Source organism: Amblyomma mixtum, chromosome 8, assembly GCF_055824585.1.
Source record: "Amblyomma mixtum isolate Tamu chromosome 8, ASM5582458v1, whole genome shotgun sequence".
Taxonomy (NCBI): Eukaryota; Metazoa; Arthropoda; class Arachnida; order Ixodida; family Ixodidae; genus Amblyomma; species Amblyomma mixtum.
In genome coordinates, this window is record NC_143019.1 from 111,993,815 (window position 1) to 112,015,953 (window position 22,139).

Genomic DNA, 22,139 nt, shown 5'->3' on the forward strand with positions numbered 1-22,139 from the left:
GTGTGCAAACATAAAAGTGCGTTTTCCTCAAAAGCACTTTTTTGGAATTTTTCGAACTTTGATGTACCTTTCCTCGAAACCTATCAGGCCAATAACGCTGAAATTTCCTCAACATCTACTAAGATCCCTTGCAAATAGTCTGAATCTAAAACGTTTAACATTGTTGCAGTTATTATTCAGAAAAAAAAAAATTTCATTGGGGTCTCTCCCACGGTTGGTGTCAAGGGAGGGTAATATATTTTTTTCTTTTGAAGTGCAAGTAGAAACCCATTTTTATTAGGTTCTGTCTAAAGCCACTATCCTGTGGAATTAGTGTGCGAAGTTTCACGGTAATACTGTGATTTCTTTCTGAGAAAAGGTACATTTAATTTTACACCCCAGCCTAAAATTTGATTCTCAAATATAAAGCAGTAAAAAAGCCTGCTGTTAAAAAATTTCACCGAAAAAAAGTCAAAGGCACTGTTATTCAACAACCAAAATTTCACAATAAAATATGTAACAGCTGATGAGCTATAAAGCTGAAACAATGACAGCCCATTTACTCTACAATAGCCCGTCGTAAATTTTCAGTCTGACCTTGGTGGCCATAAGTGGAGCACAGCAGAACACTGTCGCCTAGGTTTAGCCTTCTAGGCTCCACTTACGGAGCACCAAGGCACCTGAATGAAGGCATGGCAAAAACCTGGCCGACCATAGCCACCATCAACAGTGTTGCGATTCCAAAGACATTAGTAATAACCAAGGCACCTGAATGAAGGCCTGGCAAAAACCTGGCCGACCATAGCCACCATCAACAGTGTTGCGATTCCAAAGACTAATAACCAGGAGGCAAAGCGCCCTTGCATGCCCGCCCAGTGGAGTTCAATGACCTCCCTGACGAGGCAACATCTGCCACTGCCTGTCCACCTCAATGTTTTAGAAACGTTAATTTCTCTAATATCAACATAGCAACATTGAGCGCAACACTGGAGAAGGCAGAACAGGCGCAACAGAATGGTGCACTCCATCCACTCAAGGCATAAGTCCTTTGTCTTCTAGTGGATACAGCAAACTAGTGAATGTGACCATGTGCGGCAGTACGATCACTGGCGTCCCCCCGCCCCCTGGGACCAGTGATATCTGCCAAGATGCTAATGCGTTCAAAATTCTTCTTCAAACTCAGAGCAAAGATGTCTGATCAACAAGCACAAAGCACGACAGTGACTCAACACTGCAAGATTTTTTTTTCAAGCTTCGTCTAAAAGATGCATGCGTCACTGAAAATGATTGATCCAACTCTTGAACCACTGAGGCTATGCTTTATATCACTGAACACTGTTAGGATCTTGAAAGCTGGCACTTACTGGCCCAGCACTACGCTAAAGACACCACAATACTCCTGGGTTGGCCCATTTTCAGATGAAGGTGGTTTGGGTGAGCGTACTTTTTTGTGCTGCCTTATAAATGTATAAGGCGTACCATGCAAATTTAATGATGCCCGAGCAAATGTTGCCTGTTTAAATTGCGCTCCTCAAACCACTGCTGCCTTGTTGTGTAGCACTCTTTGAACCATCTTCACAGCAGCTGTCTAAGGCAGCTGTCAATTTCCGACCAAGCTGAAGGGAAGCGACGAGTGATAAGCAATTGCCTGGCAAACAAGAATTTTTTTGTTCTGCAGGTCTGCATTTTGCCTCTGTTCACCAAGCAACATGTGACAACCTAATTACTGCCCTAGAGCCGTAAAGGCTGGCGCAGGTAACGTGGAGTTCACAAGCGTTCAGATACTCCATGAACTTGTAACGAAGCATGTTACTGGATGGACTTCATTGCAGCCATCATCCCGAAACGTCGCACCGAAGCGTCGTGGTACTAGTTTCCTGCCCTGTGCGTTGCCATCGGACACTTCGGTGATTAGCCAGGTAATTGATCACCCTGTCAGTTAGCGAAAAAAACACGTCGTCCTTCAAGAAGTGGCGCGTGGGAGTGGTGGCCACATGCTGGACACAAGGATGCACGTGCAAAGGAAAAATGGCGAGAGCATCATGCTAAGAGGGCAACGACGCAAGGACTCCTGCGTGGAGAAGGTACCGTGAATGTTTTTTTGTTGTTCCTTTTTAGCCAAGCCCTGGGATTGAGTTAGTGCCCAATTTTCAGGGGCTGTGGCTACTTTGTATTAAAACTTCACTGGGTAAGCGAAGTTTAGGGTGGGCCTCGGAACATGACCACCCTAACCTCTTTATTTGTGAAACCCTTAAAATGGGGTGTAAAAGCACCGGACCTCAGCATAGGCAGAGGCTCCATCCTTAGCACGCAACTTTCACAGCACCTAGGCTTTAACTAATGTGTTTAGTCGATAAGTAAAGAGAGTTGTTTCTCTGTGTGAGACTGTGACTTTACTTGTGTAAGTTAGTTTGTCTTTGTATATTTCTGTAAATATATTTCTTCATTTCATCCCCTGCCTCATCAATCGTCTCCTCTTTCATCACTGCTGAATCAACTTGTCAGGAGAAGTCTAAAACCCTCCAAAGAAAGGGAACAAACCATCTTTAAATTTACTAAGGCAGCCACAGTGTTCTGCAAGGGATTTGTGATGATGGGTGTGCCTGACGACCCCCGGGCACTCGTTAGACACGGATACCGTTCCCATCTGGAAATCAAGACGATATATTGCTACATTCCTGGGCATTCTCATGGTGCCGTCTCCCGGCCGAACTGCCTTAACCGCTATTCTGGCTAGCCTTAGCCATGGTGGCGGGCAGTTCTTCGTGTTCCGCTCGGGAGTTCGCTGCTGCCTGGCGCTTCCCAGTAAAACGTGTCCTGGCTGTCCCGACTGTCTAGTCGTGACATATTTGGTGGAGCCAGCTGGGTAACGTCCTATGTACACTGACTCCGAGGACGCCTTTGAAGCCAGCTCTCAGTGCGTGGACACAACCCCTGTCCACAAAGCGAGCTGCCGCCTGCGAGACCTATAGCCAGAGTTCAGCGGCCTTACAAAACCGTCAAGGGAGATGACATCAACTAGTGGTTACCTGCGTGGCAGGAGCGCACAGGGGCGCATGTTCAATTGTTTGCACTTACTTTTCACGATGACTGGCTCGTGGCGGTCATCCCAGTTTCAAACTCCCACGCTTAACCGGCTTCAGCAAATAACATGTCTGCGCGCAATCCGTGCTGCAATTCCATGATTCACCATACTTCTATCACATCCACCGCATTCTTTCACGCTTCCCCTTCCCCTCATTACCTTCCCAATCATTTTGCTGTGTCATGCACAGGTGTTGGGGGTGTGATGCTGCTGGCGGTTGCTGTCTGGGGGGGGGGGGTGAACAGTCTTCTCCTCAGTCCTCGCACGGGTTCAAAATGACTGAGTCAAAGCGAGCGCCGGCTCATCCTGTCTGGCGCCAGCACCAGTTGTTCCGGAGCCGCAGCCCTACAACATGACCTACAACGAGGCACTTCGACGGCCTGCGGCAGTGGCACAAGCTTTTTCACCGGTGCCAGCTGTGCAGTACCCACGTCCAGCTGTGCCGAACACCGTGCCGCAGGAATTCAGGCCCACCATGCGTAAAGCAGATGTGTGGCGAACGCCGAGGAACCAGCCACTCTCCTACCACTGCGGTGAGCCCGGCCACATCCTGCGCAACTGCCCCTACCGCCGAATGGGTTTAAGGGGTTTTGCTTTAGACCTGCACCGCTATGGAGAGGGTCATGCTGTGATGTGCATGTGCATAGCCCTAACCAGGGCAACAACCACTAGAGCAAAATTGACGCCACGAAGAACTTCGTGAGTGCCTCGGAGGTGAAGATTGGACTGTTTGAGAGTGATACAGCTGTGAGCAGTCACCGTTCCACAAGTGTCGCGAGATGCGACATCAGTGCGCTTATGTTACTGGTAAGCGGGGCTGTTTGCCCAAGGTGCTGTACTTGTAACCTTGCGGTACGCGAACCGGCCGAAAAACGTAAGGACCTTTCAGTGTTTCTTCAACTCCACTGCGGAAATAGCGAGTGCCCTGCACCGCTACTTTCTTCTAAGTACACCTCAAGCCGTGCTGTGCCTGGTGGACTTGCAGCTGGCGTCAGCGGAAGCCGAAGCTTTTTAGAGCGGGAGCTCCCGCGACAGCTTCGTTGTGAGCATCAAGGTGGCCATGGCTACGCGCACTATAGGCATTGGGCACGAGCAGCTATCCCGTTTCTGTGCCATTCACGGCTTGTCGACGCCATTGCATCACAAGAACTTTGCGGCGATCAACAAGGAAGTGCATGCTGAGGCCATGAAAGCTGTGGCTGAAAACCTGGAAACAGCTAGAGCCCTCAGGAAAGAGAGGGCGGGCAACACTAATGTTGCCGTTATGTTTGACGGCACCTGGCAAAAGCGGGGCCACAAAAGCCATAACGGCGTTGGCACAGCTGTGTCGGTAGACACTGGTTTGTGCTTGGATTTCGAGGTTCTTTCAAACATCTTCCTTACGTCCAGTTGACACCAAGACCTCGGAAGCGAAGATGAGATATGGCAGGCCTACCATGGCCCAGTTTGCAAGAGGAACACTGAATGTTCCTCTCATGCAATGAAAACGGAGGCAGCAGTACGTATATGGACTAGGATATCCTCACAGAAGACACCACTGCGATTCACCAAGCCCCTTAGTGATGGGGACGATAAAGCTTTTAGTGCTGTTTCCGAGCCAAAGGTGTATAGTGAAACCCCAGTCGAAAAAAAAGATTGCACAAATCATGTAGCCAAGCGTCTTGGCACTGCACTCCAAAAAATAAAAACGCTTCTTCCAAAAAGTTGAAGGATGCAGCAATCAAAAAGTTGCAGAACTACTACCGCCTAGCTATCACCAGCAACAGGGGCAATGTCCAAAAAATTCATTATGTCCAAAAAATTCATTGTGCCAGATGAGCGTCATATTTTCACTCCTGCTCAACACATGCTGCTCACAGCCGTAAATTCTGCCCTGAAGGAGCAGAATCTTGGTGCAAGCACCAGCGAGCCAAAGCACTAGGAGAGCCCGCATCAGACCACACTCCGCTTCTGACCAAGGCGCAAGGGCTGGCAGTGCTACCCATCTAGAAATGGCTGACCGATGAAAAGCTGCTCACCCGGTGCCTACGGAGAAAGATTCAAAACGAAGCAGAGTCCCTCAACAGTGAGATCTGGCTGCTATGCCCAAAAACTAAGTTTGCCTCAAGAACTGCTGTGGAGACAGCAACTGCCATTGCTGTGTTACGGTATAATAGGGGACACGGTAGCTTTCAACAAGTTCTCGAGGAGCTTGGTGAGCTGCCACCGGAAGAGCTTGTTGTGTTGGGAATCTGCCGTGGCCAGAGAAGAATGAAGATGATGTCGGTCCGCCATACAGCCTAAGCCCGAGCACATCGCCTAACATGGCAAAGAGAGCACGTCTGACAGACTCCATTCGCGAAGATTGTGAGGGCCCAGTGTATGGGGCAGGAGAATTCTAATCAACATGGCTGTGCTTGAGACTCGTTCTTGTACTTTGTCAACAGAGCGGTAATTAACGCACCGTTCTTCCCATCTTTGATGCCTAGGCAGCGTTATCAAGCCCTGTGTAAATACCTGCATTTCTGTCACAGTAGCACCCAAGCCAATGGGGATAAGCTGTGGAAACTGCGCTCAGTTTTAGAGTATGTCTTGGAAGCTTTCTCCAGTGCCTATTATCCAGAGGAAGAGTTGGCAGTGGATGAGAGTCACATGAAGTTTCAAGGCTGACTCTGCCTTGTGCAGATCAACCTGTCAAAGAGAGCTCGCTTTGGCATAAAGTATTACAAGGTCTGTGAATCGGCCAGCGGGTACTGCCTCAAGTTTTCGATATACACCGGAAAAAGTGACAAGTCGCCTGCGACAGCTGGGATGTTGTGTAGCGATGCTTGCAAGCGAGTAAAAGGCCATGCCATTTTTGTAGACAACTGGTATAGTTCTCAGACTCTGTTTCTATGCGTCAGATTCAGGATCCAGTGCTGTTGGCACAGTGAGGCTGCATCAAAAAAACCTGCCGAAAGACTTCAAAAAACTGAACTTGCAGCGCAGTGAGTGCTACACTGTTTTTTTCCCATGGGATAATGGCTGCAAATTGGCAGGACAGAAAACCAGTGACAATGTCCACGCTGCTACAGACTTCAGTGTCTCAGGGAAGAGAACAAAAGATGGTCAACCGATCTGAAAACCTCATGTTGTGCTTGACTACAATAAAGGCATGGGGGGCATTGACCGCCATGATCAACAGCTGGCTTCATTCCCGATAATGTGGAGATATGACAAAGGATACAGGAAGATTTTTTTTATGTTATGGATTTAGCCGTTCATAACAGCTATATCTTGTTGCAGAAAGCGACCAGAAAAAAAAAATTTGCTGCGCGGATTGGGAGGTGGACCTTGTCGAACAGATCGTTGAAGAAACTGTGCTGCCTGGATATCAGCACAGAGGAAAACCAGCGGTAGCTCTATCACTGATAGGTTCAGAAGCTTGTGAGTGGGCTCATTTATCTCATCAGATACCGCCCAAAGCTGTGAAATAAAACCCATCTCGAAAATGTGTTGTCTGCAAAGCACAAGGGAAGAGAGGTAAAAGCCGGTGGGAGTGCAAGAAATGCAGCGTCGCTCTTCACATGCCAGAGTGTTTTAAAATTCATCACACTTTAAAGAATTTCTAATTCTGAAAATTGTAGAGGTCGCCGCTGTTCATTTGTAAAGCTACTAGTTGGTGGCTCTCTCTCGGTGGTGTTTCATGTATATATATATACGCCTGCAGAATAAAGAGGGGCGTTTAGTTTTGGTCGAGTGTCAGCTGCGTGCCTGTCGTCGCTTCAACGGCTCCCAAGCGTCTCCTCAGGTCGCGGGTGAAACTGGTCCTGAACCGAATAGACTCTTTCGTCTCGAATGGTCTTTGAACCCGTGATTAGTGCTGAAGATCGCATTTGTCGATTCAACTGCCTTGTTCATAGACATTGTGATGGCATGGCGGAGAATAGTGAATGTGGAAACTCCCCACAAGGGCCGAAGAGTCAAGGACAGCCTGCAAGAACCAATACAATCAGTCACAGATCAACAGCTGACCTTTCTCAGTGGAATCGTAGACTGGCTTGATGCCTGGCAGTCAGCTAACATGTCCAGTGGCGCACTCACCAGGGAAACTCACACTGAACTGCGGCTGGATTGCCATTTTCTTGTGGAAGTGTCACGATACTGTTTGCAAGAGCTGGAGTTCAAGTACGTTTTGCTGGAGAAACTCCAAACAGACACTTTGGAAGACCGGTTCAGTAGTTATCGCAGGTTGGCTGGCAATAACTACCAAGTATCTGTGTGTCAGTTGTAAGAGTGAGAAAAAAAAGTTGAGGCTGCAAAAGCTAACATTGCAAACTGACGCGACTTCAAGCACCAAAGAGGACGACCAAGGGATTGTGGACACAGGTAATAATTTCCGTTGTTATACAGAGGACAACATGGATGTGATAGTGTACATAGCTGGCTATTGAGCACATGCTGCCCTGAAGAACCTTCCCTGTTCCTCGTGTGCCAGCGCAGTTGTTGTTGAGGACAGAGCCCTGGAAGCTGAAGAGATAAGCATGATCCTTCACCTTTCCAGAGATGGGCTTAAGTTTCTGCAGCCATGTGTTGTTAATATGGTTCTCGTCTCCAAGCTCATTGTTGAAAAGCTTTCGACAGGGGGAAATGAAGAGATTTTTGTTGAGCGGCAATCAACGCGCCAGTGTAGCTTCCTCAGTAGCTTCCCTGGTGCAAGAAGACTTTCCGGTCAGCGAGTGTGAAAATGGACATGCAATGACATTACTTCTTCAGCTTATGGTAAAAGCAGCAGCTAACACTGTGCCGAGTAATTTTTGCAAATTGAAGAATGACACCATTCAGGACAGCAGTCAGAAGAAGGCAGCTGCCAGGAAGCGAAAAAAAATTAAAAAATTTAAATAATTTCATGCAAAGCACCGAGAGCAATAAAATAAAGCAATAATAATAAAAGCAATAAAGCCAACGCTCCCGCTCCTGCTTGACCACTGGTAGGAGCTGGGACTCGCGAGAGCACTTTGAGCGTAGTTAGAAGTGCTCCTGTTAGCCCAATGGAAACAGCTATTAGAAACGCATTTCCTGACGTGCGAGGAGATCAAGGCGGCGGATGCACAACGTGCTGCTAGTCAAGAAAGACTTGGCGACATGCCAGCAACACAACGGTATATAGAAGTGATGATGCCCTATCCCAGATCTGCCACAGCTACAAGTCAAAGTGCGAAATTTTGCCTTGTGCATATGGATACCCTAAGCGACCTGCTCTCTAGCACCTGGTGCCTGGTTTGACCATTCAAGAAGGCACCCAGCTTGGACTGGCAACAAAGCTTGAACTGATGTGCCCACATTGTGGGATGGTTGCAAGCTCGTGGAACTCCGCACGCCAGAATGAAGCAATGGCCTTTGAAGTGAACATACGAGCCATCACGGCAATGAAGCAGACTGGCAAGGGCCAGACAGCTCTCAATGACTTCTGGGCAACGATGAAGGTGTCTCACAGAGGTCCTCATCATGGGACATTCCAGAAGCATCTGCAGAAGATATTCAGGGACACAGAAATCCAGTGCATGGAGAGGTTCTATGTCGAATCAGCTGCTGCAGCGAAGGAGGTCTACAAGGAGATGGACCTAAGCTTTTGCAGAGACATCACTGTAGTACATGATGGAACTTGGCATAAGCGTGGGCACACATCCCACATCGGAGTTGGGGTGGTCACTGAGTACCACACAGGCCTCATCATGGATGCTGTGGTTCTGTCTAAACAGTGCCTTCGCTGTCAGGTAGGACCGAAGCCTGGAGATTACACAAGCTGGCATGAGCATCATGTTTGCCAGAAAAACACTGATGCTAAATATGGCAGGATGGAAGTAGAAGCAGCTTTAATTCTTTTCAACCGTTCAGTATCAAAGCGCTTGTTTCTGATGGAGACAGCGCCATCTACTCAGCCCTACTGCAAGAGAGCATCTACGGACTAGACCCCATTGTTCCCAAATGGTGCCTCATCCACGTCCAAAAGAGGATGGGCATGACACTGCGGAACCTTGTTGCTGTATTCAATTTCGTTTTTCACTTGAATTCTTTATTTCCGGAGGGGGCACTTCCCTTCTTCATTATATATATATGGTTGAATGTGTGAATTGACGGGTTCTTGATGCATCGGGACATCCGTCTTGTTCGCGATGTACCCCCCACGATGAATTATTACAAACTCGCCCAGCTATCCATCTCTCTTCTTGATACTGGGGACAAGGAGGAAACCACAAAGCAACAGCTGATCGATACAGTGAAGCTTGGCACAGAAGAGCAAGCGGGGACCTTCCGGTTCATGTGACAGTGCTGAAGCAGCGGAACACGACTATCATGTGCAGCAAAGTGACTCTAGGCTAATTTATTATATCACTGGCTATGTGGCAAAGAAATGTGTGCTTCCAAGCAAGCGCTCTTGTTTGCACCGACTGCCTATTACTTGCAGCAGAACAAGGGCGCTGTTAGCATGCTGCAGCATTTGTGCAGCACAATGATCAAGGAGGCTTGCTCTACCCCTCGCTTGAACTGTTTCGTGTTATAACCAGGCTAGAGGACATTTTCACAAGTTGTTTCAGTGCACGAAAGGTACACCACAAAGTGCGATGAACATCTTGCACATGATACATATTGAGCTGCTCTCTTAAAGGTGGGATGCAGATAGCATACAGAAAGTTTGACTCCTCGCACAGTCAGCATTTATGTAATCACACGGCTTCATTTTTTCGTCAAGGGCTTGCACAAGTCCAAGATGCTGTCAAAGCGAAAGGCGGTGGAACACCTCAAGCTGAGCAGGCTTAATTAGCTACATTTGTACAGTCCTTGCAACAATGTATTGCAGCCTCTTGCACTCCATGCGTTACTCTGAAGATTAAATGCTTGTGGAATAAAATTTGTCAAGCAGCGGGGGCAGTTTCGCGCTTTACTTTTCTTGTGGGCGTCGTGTTTTAAACCTTGCTTACCGCGAACACTAAAAAATTAAAGTGCTTTCGCGCTTATGAAATAACGTGCAAATTAAATCGACCAATTCTTTAGCATCTGTCCCAAATGGCAGATACTGTAAACGATTTTTCTCGAAATTCGCAGAATTAGTCCCGCAAAGAACATCTGCTTCGCGAAATTGCTCTCTTGTTACGTTTCGCCTTCGTCGTGAGGAAAAATCGGCGCGGTTGCAGCGGAATGGCAACGAGTCCCGAAAGGCACACGAGGTCAGCGCCTGGATTAGCAACGGAAGCGGCGTCAGTAATCCACCCCGCAGCTAGCCAGCGCAGCTCTGGCGTGCACCGTTCTCTACAGAAAGAAGTTGGCTGCAAGGTCGGCAGTACTTGACATTCCGAGGGGCCTGGGGGCCAGCTGAGTGCAGTAATCAATTTTGACAGCAGCGTCCGTCTTCCGGGAAGAAGTTTACAGCAAGCATTTCTCCTACACCGCGCGGACTTGCACGTAGCCTGGACCCTGCACGTGCGACCACATGAAAAGCGCGGGAACACTGCTCGTGGACATTCCAGCATCTGCGCGACGCAGATGGCATCCTTCTCTCTCTCCCTACACATGACGGGGGCGTGTTCCCTAATGAAAGAGTGTGTGATGGGTGCCACAGTGAACTTTCCTTCCTTGGCAGGCCCGGCCCCCATCTAGGGAGCCCAGGGAAAGGAAAGGCTATAAAACTCGGCGCCTTGGACGGCCGAGTAGCTCCTGACCATCGAGCTCATCGCCACGTAGCTTCTCGTCATCAAGCTCCTTGTTATCGAGACTCTCTTACTGAGACGTTCTCACAGTTGCTATTTGTATGTAATGTAAATTCACTTGTATAAAGTTCTTCTTCTTGTCTTTCCCTTAAACCTCGTCTCCGACCTCCCTCATCCCCTCTCCGACCCAACCATGCTACCTGAGCCGCAACACCATCGAAATATTCCTATCCGTATTAGCGAAATGCCGAGCTCGCGAAAAATACTTCCCATGGCTTTTGTCTGCTTCTAGTTTTATTTACAATGAAAAGTCCGAAATCGTGAGGCGAGTTCAATAGAAGTCGACGTTGATAAACTTGCCTGAAAAAGAATTCAAATAAATGGCGAGCCAACAGTTGAATTACACTGAAACAGCGTTGGTACGTAACCAAACAAGCCTTCCATTCTGGTGTCCATCCAAGCAGATGCACTTTCTTGGCTGCCAGCACCTACCTCGGAGGCAGAGATTGCTAAGGAGGAAGAAATTGTCTCGTTCATTGAGCCCGCCTGTGTGACAAAGGAGAAGTTAGGGCAGGCTGTCCTCGACGACGGCTGCCTGGAAACCATCAAGTCATTCGTGCCGAGTTCCTGGCCGCCAAAGAAGTCCATACCAAAAGAGGCGAAACCATTCTACCCTATTCGGGAAGAACTTTCTCTTGTTGATAACCTGCTACTGCATACACAGCGCCTCGTTGTTCCGTCCTCCCTCACGGCTCAGATCATCGGCACCACGCACGAGACACATCCAGGTATCACGCGCACGAAGGCGCGACTGCATGAGCGATTCTGGTGGCCACGAATGGATAAGCAAGTGGAAATGGCTATAAAAAACTGCATCTGCCTGGAGGCAGAAAAGTCGCCAACACATCACCGGCACCGTTGCACCCTGTTGAATGGCCTGAGCGACCGTGACAGACACTTGGCCTAGACATTGTTGGTCCTTTGGCACATGCAGCTTAAAATAGCAGATTTGCTGTAACGCTTGTGAACTACCATTCTAAACGGCCGGAGGTACATTTTTCCAGCGAAGTGTCCACAAGCACCGTGAAAGACTCTTTAACAAGTGTTTTTGCCCATGAAGGCTATCCAGAAGACATCGTTTGTGACAATAGACCTCAGTTCATTTCGCGTGAATTCATCACCTTCCAGAAAAAACAGAGGCATCCGTCTTTCACATTCTTCAGTATACAGTCCCCAAGCGAATGGGCAAATAGAGTGGTTCAATCGCACATTCAAAAACTTCATTCAAGTCACACTCCTCGAAAGGCAACCACTATGGCAAGTATTCACAGAATACCTTGCCATTTACCGATGTACTCCGCAGGCCACCACAGGGGTCGCCCCAGCAGTTCTGCTGCATGGTAGAATGCCCCGAACCAGGCTGGATGTCGTGGATTTCTCAGCACCAGCATTAGCGGAAGACCCAGCCAAGCAGTTGACGCGACTTCGACGAAGGGTCTGGCGTCAACAGCAGAGCAGCAAGCACTACACGGACAAAAGAAGACTAAGATAGTCGTAGGCGACGTTGTCCGTGTCAAGAAACTGTACATTCATTTCAAGGGAGACTGCGCCTTTTCTTCACCAAATAAGGTGATCGAGAGCAGGGGTCCAGCCTCTTTCCGACTTGGAGACGGCCGTATGTGGAATGCCTCCAAGCTTTCCAGGGTTTAGTGCCATACAGCAGCCGCGGTTTCTCGATGTGCCGCAGCCTGCCGTGCTACAGCCGCCTTCCCTCAGGACGCAGGCTCGGCCTTCTGGCATACTGCAGCAGCAGTCTACGAGAATGTCACCACCGTCGACAGTGCAACGTTCAAAGCGGCCGACCCGAGACCGCCGGCCTGGCTCCAAGACTATCACACCTATTTGTTGGCAGTCTGACATTGTGTACATAGCCTTGTAATTATGTGTAAATAAGTACAGTGTGCGGCTAGCATAAGCAACGACGTATTCGTCAAAGCCAGGTTTTCGTTGGGCGAGGACAGCGCCGAGGCCAACACCGCTGGCGTCCGTGTGAACTTCGGTAGGAGCGGCCGAGTCGAAATGACGCAGAATGGGTGGCGCCGTGAGGAGACGGCGCAAGGTGTTGTATGCGTCGTCGCACGCTGGAAACCAGTGATAAATCCGCACTTCCAGACAGCAGTTGAGTTAAAGGCGCAGCAATGGACGCAAAGTTGCGAATAAACCGGCGGAAATACGAGCACAAACCCAGGAAGCTGCGCAGGTCTTTGATGGAGGTAGGTTTGGGAAAGTCAACCACAGCACGAAGTTTCGCTGGGTCGGGACTGACGCCCTGCTTAGAGACAACATGACCTAAGATGGTTAATTGACTGGCGGCAAAACGGCATTTTTTTAAGTTCAGCTGCAGGCCAGCGTCAAAGAGGCAGGTCAAGGGCTTCAAACGGGAGAGGTGGGTGTCAAAGTCCGGGGAAAAGACCACAATGTCGTCGAGGTAGCAAAGGCATGTCTTCCACTTAAGTCCGCGCAAAATGGTGTCCATCATCCTCTCAAAAGTCGCGGGGGCGTTACAAAGCCCGAAGGGCATCACCGTAAATTCATACAAGCCATCCGGTGTCACAAAGGCGGTTTTGGGGCGATCGGCTTCTTTCATAGGAACTTGCCAGTACCCGGAACGCAAATCGAGGGAGGAAAAGAGTTCGGCCCCTTGCAAAGAGTCCAGAGCGTCGTCTATGCGCGGCAGGGGATAGACATCTTTGCGCGTAATGTTATTAAGGCGGCGGTAATCTACACAGAAGCGTATGGAGCCATCCTTCTTTTTGACGAGCACCACAGGCGACGCCCATGGGCTGCTTGAGGGCTGAATGACGCCGCTCTGGAGCATCTTGTCGACTTGGTCTTCAATAACTTGGCGCTCGGCGACAGACACACAATAGGGACGTTGTCGCAGCAGTGCGTGGTCACCTGTGTCGATGGCATGGGTGACAGTGGAAGTTTGGCCCAAGGAACTTTTATATGGGTCAAATGACGAGCGAAACTGATTAAGTAATGTGAGAAGCTGTGCCCTTTGCGGCGCTGGAAGGTTGTCGTTGATGGAGCGAAGGAATGCTTCGGTTGAGGAGGGATCGGGCGCAGCAGTAGGTGGGCTGAGTGCGGCTATGGAGAGGTGCGGCGCATCGTCCATCTCTTCGCGGATGAGCAGAGACGCGAATGGTTGTACCGTGCCGAGACATTCACCTAGGCGCAAGGCGCTGGGGAACGAGAATGGGTTAGACACGAACAGTACGGAGAGGCCAGCGGATATAGTAAGTACGGCGTATGGCAGAGGCAGACACTTGCGGTGCAGAAAGATAGGGGACGGAGTGAAGAGGACAGTGTCGTCGCGAAGAGGGCCGCAAGAGAGGGGTACGAGGACTGAAGAGCAGGGAGGCAGGTCAATGTCTTCGGCAACGAGGGCCTTAACACAGGCACCAGGAGGGGCAGTGTCCAAGACAGCTTCGGGCAGGTGAGAGAACTCGACTTCGGCTCGAGCACAATCGATGATAGCAGCATGGCGCGATAGGAAATCCCAGCCCAGGATAACAGCATGAGAACAGCAGGGCAGTACGACGAATTCGACGGCATAGATGGTCCCCTGGATTACAACTCGAGCGGTACACGCTGCTGACGGCTGGATGTTCTGAGCGCTGGCAGTGCGCAGTGAGAGTCCAGCAATTGGCGTCCTTACTTTTCTTAAAGAACTACACAGCTTTGCGTCCATGACGAAAACGGCAGCACCAGTGTCGACAAGCGCCATGACAGAAACGCCGTCGACGGAAATTTCAATGAGGTTAGCGGCTGACGGATGAGGCCTTAAGAAGTTCGTTGTGGACGCAGTTCTCGCCTCAGGAACTGCGGCGCCTAGTTTTCCTCCTGGTTAGCGGTGGGGCGACGTCGCATAGGCGAGATAGACTGGCGTCGTGGAGAAGAGGGCCGGCGGCTGGAGAGGGTAGAACGGTCCGGCGAGAAAGTACGACTTTGAGGCGGCGCAGCTGGCACAGAGTACTGACTCGGTGGGGGCCAGTACCCAGGAGCTTGGGGAGGAATTTCCGCGTCCGGGAGACGACGGCGGCAATGCCGAGCTACATGACCTGGGAGACCACAAAAGAAGCAAATCGGCCGATTGTCCGTTGTGCGCCAGGAATCGCTGACCCTTGGAGTAGGTCGACGGTAAGCCACTGGCCCTCGCAAATGCGCCGGAGGCGCACTATAGATTGGCGGCTGCAGTCTTGCGACGACATCGGCATATGTCACTGGAGCCGAGACAGGAGGCGGTCTCGCGACGGCTTCGGCATATGTGAGCGGAGCCGCCACAGCTTGTGGTCTGGCGACAACATCAGCGTATGTCAGCGGAACCGTGACAGGTGGTGACGGATGAGCCGGTGGAAGAGCCTCAGCAACTTGCTCTTGAATTGTATGTCGGAGCGCTGGAGTCAGATATGATGGTCGGTCGTGAGCGCTCGGCAGAAAGGAAAGTTGACGTGCCACTTCTTCCCGCACGAAGTCTTTAATCTGCTGTAGCAGCGAGGGGTCAGGAGCAGGCGTGAGCCCAGCGAGCGACTCAACCTGCTGTGGCCGCTGGCGTGTCAGAATCCTCTGCTTGCGCAACTGCTCCAAGCTTTGACACAGCGTGACGACTTCAGCAACGGTACGCAAGTCGCGCGCTAGAAGCATCTGAAAAGCGTCGTCATCGATGCCTTTCAAGATGTGTTGGATCTTGTCGGCTTCCGACATACAAGCGTTGACCCGCTTGCACAAGTCGACGACATCTTCAATGTAGCTAGTGAAGCTTTCACTAGCCTGCTGAGATCGTTCACGCAATCGCTGTTTGGCTCGGAGTTGCCTGACAGCCGGTCGACCAAATACGTCTGCAAATTTAGTCTTAAAGGTGGACCAGGTTTGAATATCTGCCTCATGGTTGCGATACCAGAGGTTAGCCACACCGGCGAGATAAAAGATGACGTTGTTTAGCTTCGTCACATCGTCCCATTTGTTGTATACGCTCACCCGCTCGTACGATGTGAGCCAATCTTCAACATCGTTCTCGTCAGTCCCGCTGAAAATGGCCGGGTCCCGTTGACGAAGGGAGCCGGCACAGATGACAGCCTGGCCCACTTGTACGGCCTGGTGTTGGACGTCCTCAGGCATCTTGCGCGTCGGGAGAGCACGACTACGGAGCTCCAGGGCCGATGTTTTTACCCCGGCTCCTCCACCAAATGTAACGGGGGGTTTGTTACGACGTACTGGGGCGACGGGAACGGCAACGGCAGCAGTCTGGGATCAGGTCGGCAAAAGACACACAAGCGTTGCGCTGGCAAAAACTCTCGAGAACACTGTCCCCTCGTCTTCGTCTTTTCAAATCATCAGACGCATCTTCTTCTTTATCCTTACAATATATACATGACTGTATGTGTGAATAAAGGGGTTCTTTGTGCATCGGGACGGCTGGAGTCTGACTTCCACCTTGGAAGGTATCACACTTGTGCAAAAAAGTGAAAAGTCAGCAGGAGGGAAGTGAATTAATTTCTCTATGTTACCGTTAATTTCATGTGTCTTAATTCAATCTCCAGACAGCGAGCAGGCTGACAGAAGCTCTCATTGATAAACTGACAGACTATTATGGCTAGGCCCTGAGAAACAACTCCAACGATGTGGCTGCAATGCAGCGTCCAAAGATGGCATCGTACTACCATGTCACGTCAACTGAAGAGGAGCCTCACCACGACTTCTGCCCAGAGGGTGCCAACTCGTGGTAAAGTCATCAGGTTGTCGAGGCAAGTGATTCGCCACAGCCAAGGCACAAGTACAACCTTCCAGGCTACGTCGCTGAGGCTATGCAGCGCCTCTCACAGGCTTCTCTTCCTCAATGCTGCATGGATGCAAAGACAAAATGCTTCCGAGTCTTTCCACTCTGTCCTATGGTCCCTGATGCCAAAGGAGCAGCACACGTCGTTGGTTGCTGTGCAGACAGCACTGCACGAAGCAGTGCTGAGATATTTGGACTAGGTGGCGACACCGTCCTGGATATGTGCAGCAAACTACCTTCTGATGAGGGTTTCAAGGTGGCTGCAGATAATTTTTTCAGCTCTTTGGACCTTGTTGAAGAACTGACTGGCGGTGGTATCCAGTATGTCGGCACCTTGCGCCGGCTAAAGGACTGTTCGCTCAAGTCTGAGAAAGCCCTAAAGCCACATGGGCACCGTTCCCACGATCATTGCGTCGACAACGGGACAGGCCTTGCGGTTGTACGCTGGTTCGACAGGAAAGCCGTAACATTAGTTTCAAACTTTGTGTCCGTGTAGCCTGTTGAGAAGGTAAAGAGATATGACCGCAAGGCCAAAGTCCACATAGATGTACCGCGCCCAGCTATTGTTGCGGTGTACAACAGTTTCATGGGCGGTATAGACCAACACAATTATCAGGTGGCTCTATACAAATTCAACATAAGATCCAGGCGGTGGTACATGTATATTTTGTACCACAGCTTGTTTATCTGTGTGGTGAACCCTTGGAACATCCGTAGGCGCCAATGTGTCCAGCTAAAAAACAAAAGCGATGAAGTTACGAGTATTCATTGCAGAGCTATCAGATTCCTTGATGTTCTGTGGAAACACAAGACAAGGACGACCCTCCAGTCTCCCTTCACCAGTGCCAAAGAAAAGAAAAGTGGCGACAAAGCGACCTCAGTAGTGAAGTACGGAAAGATGGTGTTGGCCACTTTCCTCTGGTCACCAACAAGAGACTGCGATGCAGGAACCGTTCGCCAAGTATGAACACGTTCAGTTCCGTTATTTGTTCCAAATGTGAGGTGACACTTTGCCTGAACAAAGACAGAAATTGTTTTTACGACTACCACAAGCAGTGAACATCTGGCTTGCACAACCTTCCTGAACTTACAAAGAAGCCCATTGTATCAAATATGATACGGACTGCAGTTGCGTAATGCTTACATATTTTTGAAGTATATTTGAATTAATCGACTCCCGTGCATCGCAGAAGTAAATAAACAAGTTATCTTATTTTTTCTTCTTGTGTTTCTGTGTGCGGGCTTTCCAGGGATGGCTCTTTGTCCGAGTGCAGAGAACAGTATTGTTTTCAAACAGATTTCCCAAAGATCCACAGCGAAGGAAGCAGTGGACTGAGGCCGTTAGAACAGGCCAAAGCGACTGGGAACCAGCGAAATAGACCTGTGTGTGTTCAAAACATTTTCTGCCTGAGCACTTTGATCGGATGTCGCCGCTCGTAGTTCTCATTCATGCGGATGCCGTCCCCATTCAGGTGAGGAACCAGCTTCGATAAATTCTCAAGAGGTTTGAATGAAATGCTCTTATTAGAACGTGCTTTATAGCTTGACTGCGCATATGCTTTCAATATGGCGTTTTAAGTGTTCGTGCAAGAAATAAATGATTTGCGAATATATGGCTTGAGCTAAACGTTATGAGTAGCGCGGCTACAACAGGCACCTCTGGATGTCACTGAAAGCAAGGAAACTTTACCAGGCCCATCACAAAAGGTATTTTACAATATACCATTTTGTGACAGCAACTCCTAGAAGCATGACAGTGTCCGAGTGTATCTTGCAGCACGAGTCACAAAACGGATGAATTTTTATGTAAAAAAAATGCTTCCTGGCACAGGCTCAGAGGAAGTTTTGACCAAACCACCTCAAGCACACTAGTCATATTTTTATTCCTTCAGACACAACTCAAAACGGTCTAGTAGTGCAATGCTTCTCCACTTTTCACCAGGTGCTTAAAACTGAACACCTGTTATGTCTCGGTACACACACATTTCCCCTGAACCAAAATTTTTTCACAGGCATCTATGGATGCGGCCACAATGCTAGACATTCAGCCAGGGCCATCTCAAGCCTTTCAACTTACACCAGTAAGTTTAATATCATCTTGGTGTGGTTCCCATCGCAGTTCATTCACTGCGTGAGGTAGAATGTAGTTGCAATTCTGCAATGTAAAGTGCAGTAGAACCTGCAGTTGTTTGTCAGGCTCCGTGCTTACTGGAGACAGTAGCAGAGTGCAGTAGGTTCTGCAAAAATCCTTCATATAGGATGGCACCTTTTCTGGAACCACATAAGCACATGAGTAACTGCCACAATATTCTTTCCTGTGCCTTCATTGCTTTCGTTCATTGCACAAATCAATATAGCGGTCTTGTTAGAGTTCCGCTACAAATAATCTGTCAGTATCAAGAAAAATTTGCCTATGTAAGACATACTCCACCAGGCCAGTGACATCTTTTCTGCAAAATTTTCTCACATTATTCCAAACTGGTTTTAGTGAATTTGATCGAGGCCATTGACAGCTATGTAGAAAGTATTCGGTGCAAACTGGCATGCGTGCTACATGAAAAATTTGTAGTAGTGTTTTTTCTTTTTCGGTTGTTCCTTGTATAAGTTTTCGTAAAATACTTTATATGGGTACATGCCAGCCTCTTTAACGTCAAGTCCAGCGGGCGTTCACAAAAGAAGATTGCACTACACAAAATTTAATGCAATAATTTTTAAAGCTGTATGAATCCACGCTGCTACACAGTAGTGCTATTACCCCTTCTTTATTTTTGCAACACTTTGAGTGCATAATAACATTAATAAAAAATGAAACATGTAGACACATAACATTACATTAACATGCTAGTTGATACGAGTTTAACAATCTGCGAGCATTTTTCTTTTGCAGTGACATCAAAAGGCATTGCGTACATATATACGGAAGCTGTTGGATAGCCCAGTTGTGGACATGCCAAATAATTCTGCGATTAGCCTTATGTCGTGCTTTCCTTCTTATGTCTTGATGCATGTTGAAGGAGAACAGACAATATAAGGTGGGCTGCATTACTGAACAGTTTATGTTATGTAGGAACTCCCGACTTTGCCAACCACCCCAGCCTCTGTCGGGACGCCACGAAGGAGGAGGCCAGCAATGGTAAATGGGCCAGTCAAAGGTGCCTATTTCTCAAGCAGAATTCAACACCATGAATGTCAAATGCTTGCGCATATGCCAAGAGCGTATTTGATAGCATGACTGGCCCATCCACAGCATGCATTATTAGCATAATCTTTAACGCAGCATGTGCAGGCACCCCGACTGTGTGAATGGACTTGGCTTGATTTCGCTGTGGCAATTTTTACTACTATCCACTAAATGATCTCCACGGTACACTGCATGCAACGATGAATCAATAAACCAATGAATTTTTAAGCGTGTGAGCGGCCTGCACATCAAGCTGAGGAGCAGCACATTATGGAATCTTCTTCTTGGACACCTCTCAATCTACCAGGAGAGAATCAGTGACTCAGAGCTTTATTTATTGATATATTCAAATACCCTAAGGGTCCACATGGAGGAATGGGGGGGACTCAAAGCAGAACAAAATTGTTTCAAAAACGAAAAAGCAGCGTAGGTATTGCACTCAGGTGCAAGTCGAGAAACATCATCGCCAAGTAAATATTCTCACAGAAATTCACATACACAAAGAAAACAATAAACAGCAGGTGCGGATTAGTCATCTGAGAAATCAAATTTTGTTACTGAAAGTGTGAGGAATCCATATAAGTTAGTGATGCTGCCTGAAATAACAAAGACTCGGTTATCATGGCAATCCTGGAAGGTAAACCATTGCATTCTTTAATTATTAAGGTTAGAGGTGAATTTATGTAATTTTCCATCCGGACAAAAACAGGGTTACCCTTGTAGGAATTACCGGGTTGATGTGAGGTGAAGTGCTGGTAAAATATGTGACGGGGCAAATGATCTGTTACTGTGGTACAATGTGCGAGAAAGAGATGATCGAGGGAATTTTCTGTGCATTGTGAGTGAACGCATGTTGATCATTTCCGTCAGAGGTGAAACACTCTGATATTAAAGTGGGACGACAAGATTAACTGAGCTCCTTCATTCTTCTTTTTATGGTACATTCAGAATGCTTTGTGTTTTATATGTGCACACTGTTGTAACTGCGGTATGCGAGGCTTGAGCATGCATTGTTCTTTCTATTTTTCTTCATAGAAGGACACACCCGTAAAAGCTTATCTGAGAGCAAGGGCTGCATGGTTTTCTGCAATGCATGCTCAGTCAAGAAAAAGCATCAAAAGGCTGCAGCAAACAAGGCGGAGACTGCAAAAGAAAAACGCCGAACTTAAATCTGTTTTGTCAGCATTAACTACGGAGAATATCCTCCTGAGAGAGCAAGTGTCTGTCTTAGATGGCCTGAGTAAAGTAAATAAACACCTACTTAAAAGACAAGTCGCAAAGCATGGTGGAATTGGCACTCCAAAGCAGTACTCCCCTGAACTGAGAACTTCTGCTTTAACTCTAAATTTCTATTCCCCACAGGCCTATCAGTACGTCGGGAAAGTTTTTGACACGTGCCTCCCACATACCAGAACGCTGCGAAAATGGTATGAGACTGCTGATGGCCAGGCAGGACTGTCAACGGAAGCTTTCAAAGCACTAAAAATGAAGTGTGCTGAAACAGCAAGAAAAGGGCATCAAACAGTTTGCAGCCACATAGTTGATGAAATGGCTATTCAGCAAAACATCCAGTGGAACAAACGCAACTTTGAAGGGTTTGTCGACTTCGGCAGTGGCACTGACAGCGACTCTTGGCCACAAGCAAAAGCTGTGTTCGTTGTAATGGCTGTGGCTATTAATGGACGATGGATGTTGCCCCTTGGGTACTTCCTAGTTGATGGCCTGTAGGGCATAATGAAGAGGAACCTATCAAGAATGAGGCTGCACCGTGTGACTTCCGACGACATGGGAAGCCGTCAAGGGGGAGTGAAAGCCGACACGGACCACGTGCCCGCTCTATACGAGTCACTACCCCCACGCATGGCTGGGGTTGTTCAGTCAGATGGACATTTCCTACCTTACTGACTACGCACAAGAGCGCACACGCATGCGCTGGGACGCATGCAACTGCCATGAAATGGAAGATGCAGAAAGTGCCACAATAAATAGTGCCTGACTGTGCATCAATATCCAACGACGCGTCTTCTTTTTAGTAAAAATGCAGCATTTGTCCTGTTTCGCTCGTTTTGTTCATCGTTTCCCACCTTATGCCCAATACTGGCAAAAAAATGCTGGCAAAAAAATGCAATCTAGCTACACGTACCTCAGCTATCTCGCTTCGGACAAGAATCTGCACACTCAACAAACTGCAACAGGGGTTGTGTAGAATTAGTGGGAAGAGCCTAGCCGCCAGCAGACACGATGGACGAAACCTTGTGCACACGCGGTTATTCTCACTGGTTTCGCCGCTCTGCGCCATGATAAGGCGCTGAAAAGCGGTTTGGTCGACGCTCGCACGGTAAAATAATTGGCCGGGTGTACAAGAGTCTATGAGGCAAAACCGAAATT

At 48.6% G+C, this 22,139-nt stretch overlaps 1 protein-coding gene and 3 pseudogenes across 1 annotated transcript; 3 read left to right on the forward strand and 1 right to left on the reverse strand.

Annotated features, from left to right (window-relative positions):
- Positions 1-4,250: 4,250 nt before the first annotated feature.
- Positions 4,251-5,445, forward strand: LOC149333918 (uncharacterized; annotated as a pseudogene).
- Positions 5,446-8,167: 2,722 nt separating this feature from the next.
- LOC149333919 (uncharacterized) lies at positions 8,168-16,770 on the forward strand (annotated as a pseudogene).
- LOC149333920 (uncharacterized) lies at positions 13,702-18,548 on the reverse strand. The gene has a single exon (XM_089558837.1). It carries the CDS (start codon positions 15,910-15,912, stop codon positions 14,626-14,628), a length of 1,287 nt encoding a protein of 428 aa, XP_089414963.1. The 5' UTR covers positions 15,913-18,548; the 3' UTR covers positions 13,702-14,625.
- Positions 16,791-18,736, forward strand: LOC149333921 (uncharacterized; annotated as a pseudogene).
- The last annotated feature ends 3,403 nt before the right edge of the window (positions 18,737-22,139 follow it).

Coding starts and splice junctions, on each gene's coding strand:
- LOC149333920 (XM_089558837.1), bottom strand. CDS start 15,912: ATGCCTGAGGACGTCCAACACCAGGCCGTACAAGTGGGCCAGGCTGTC.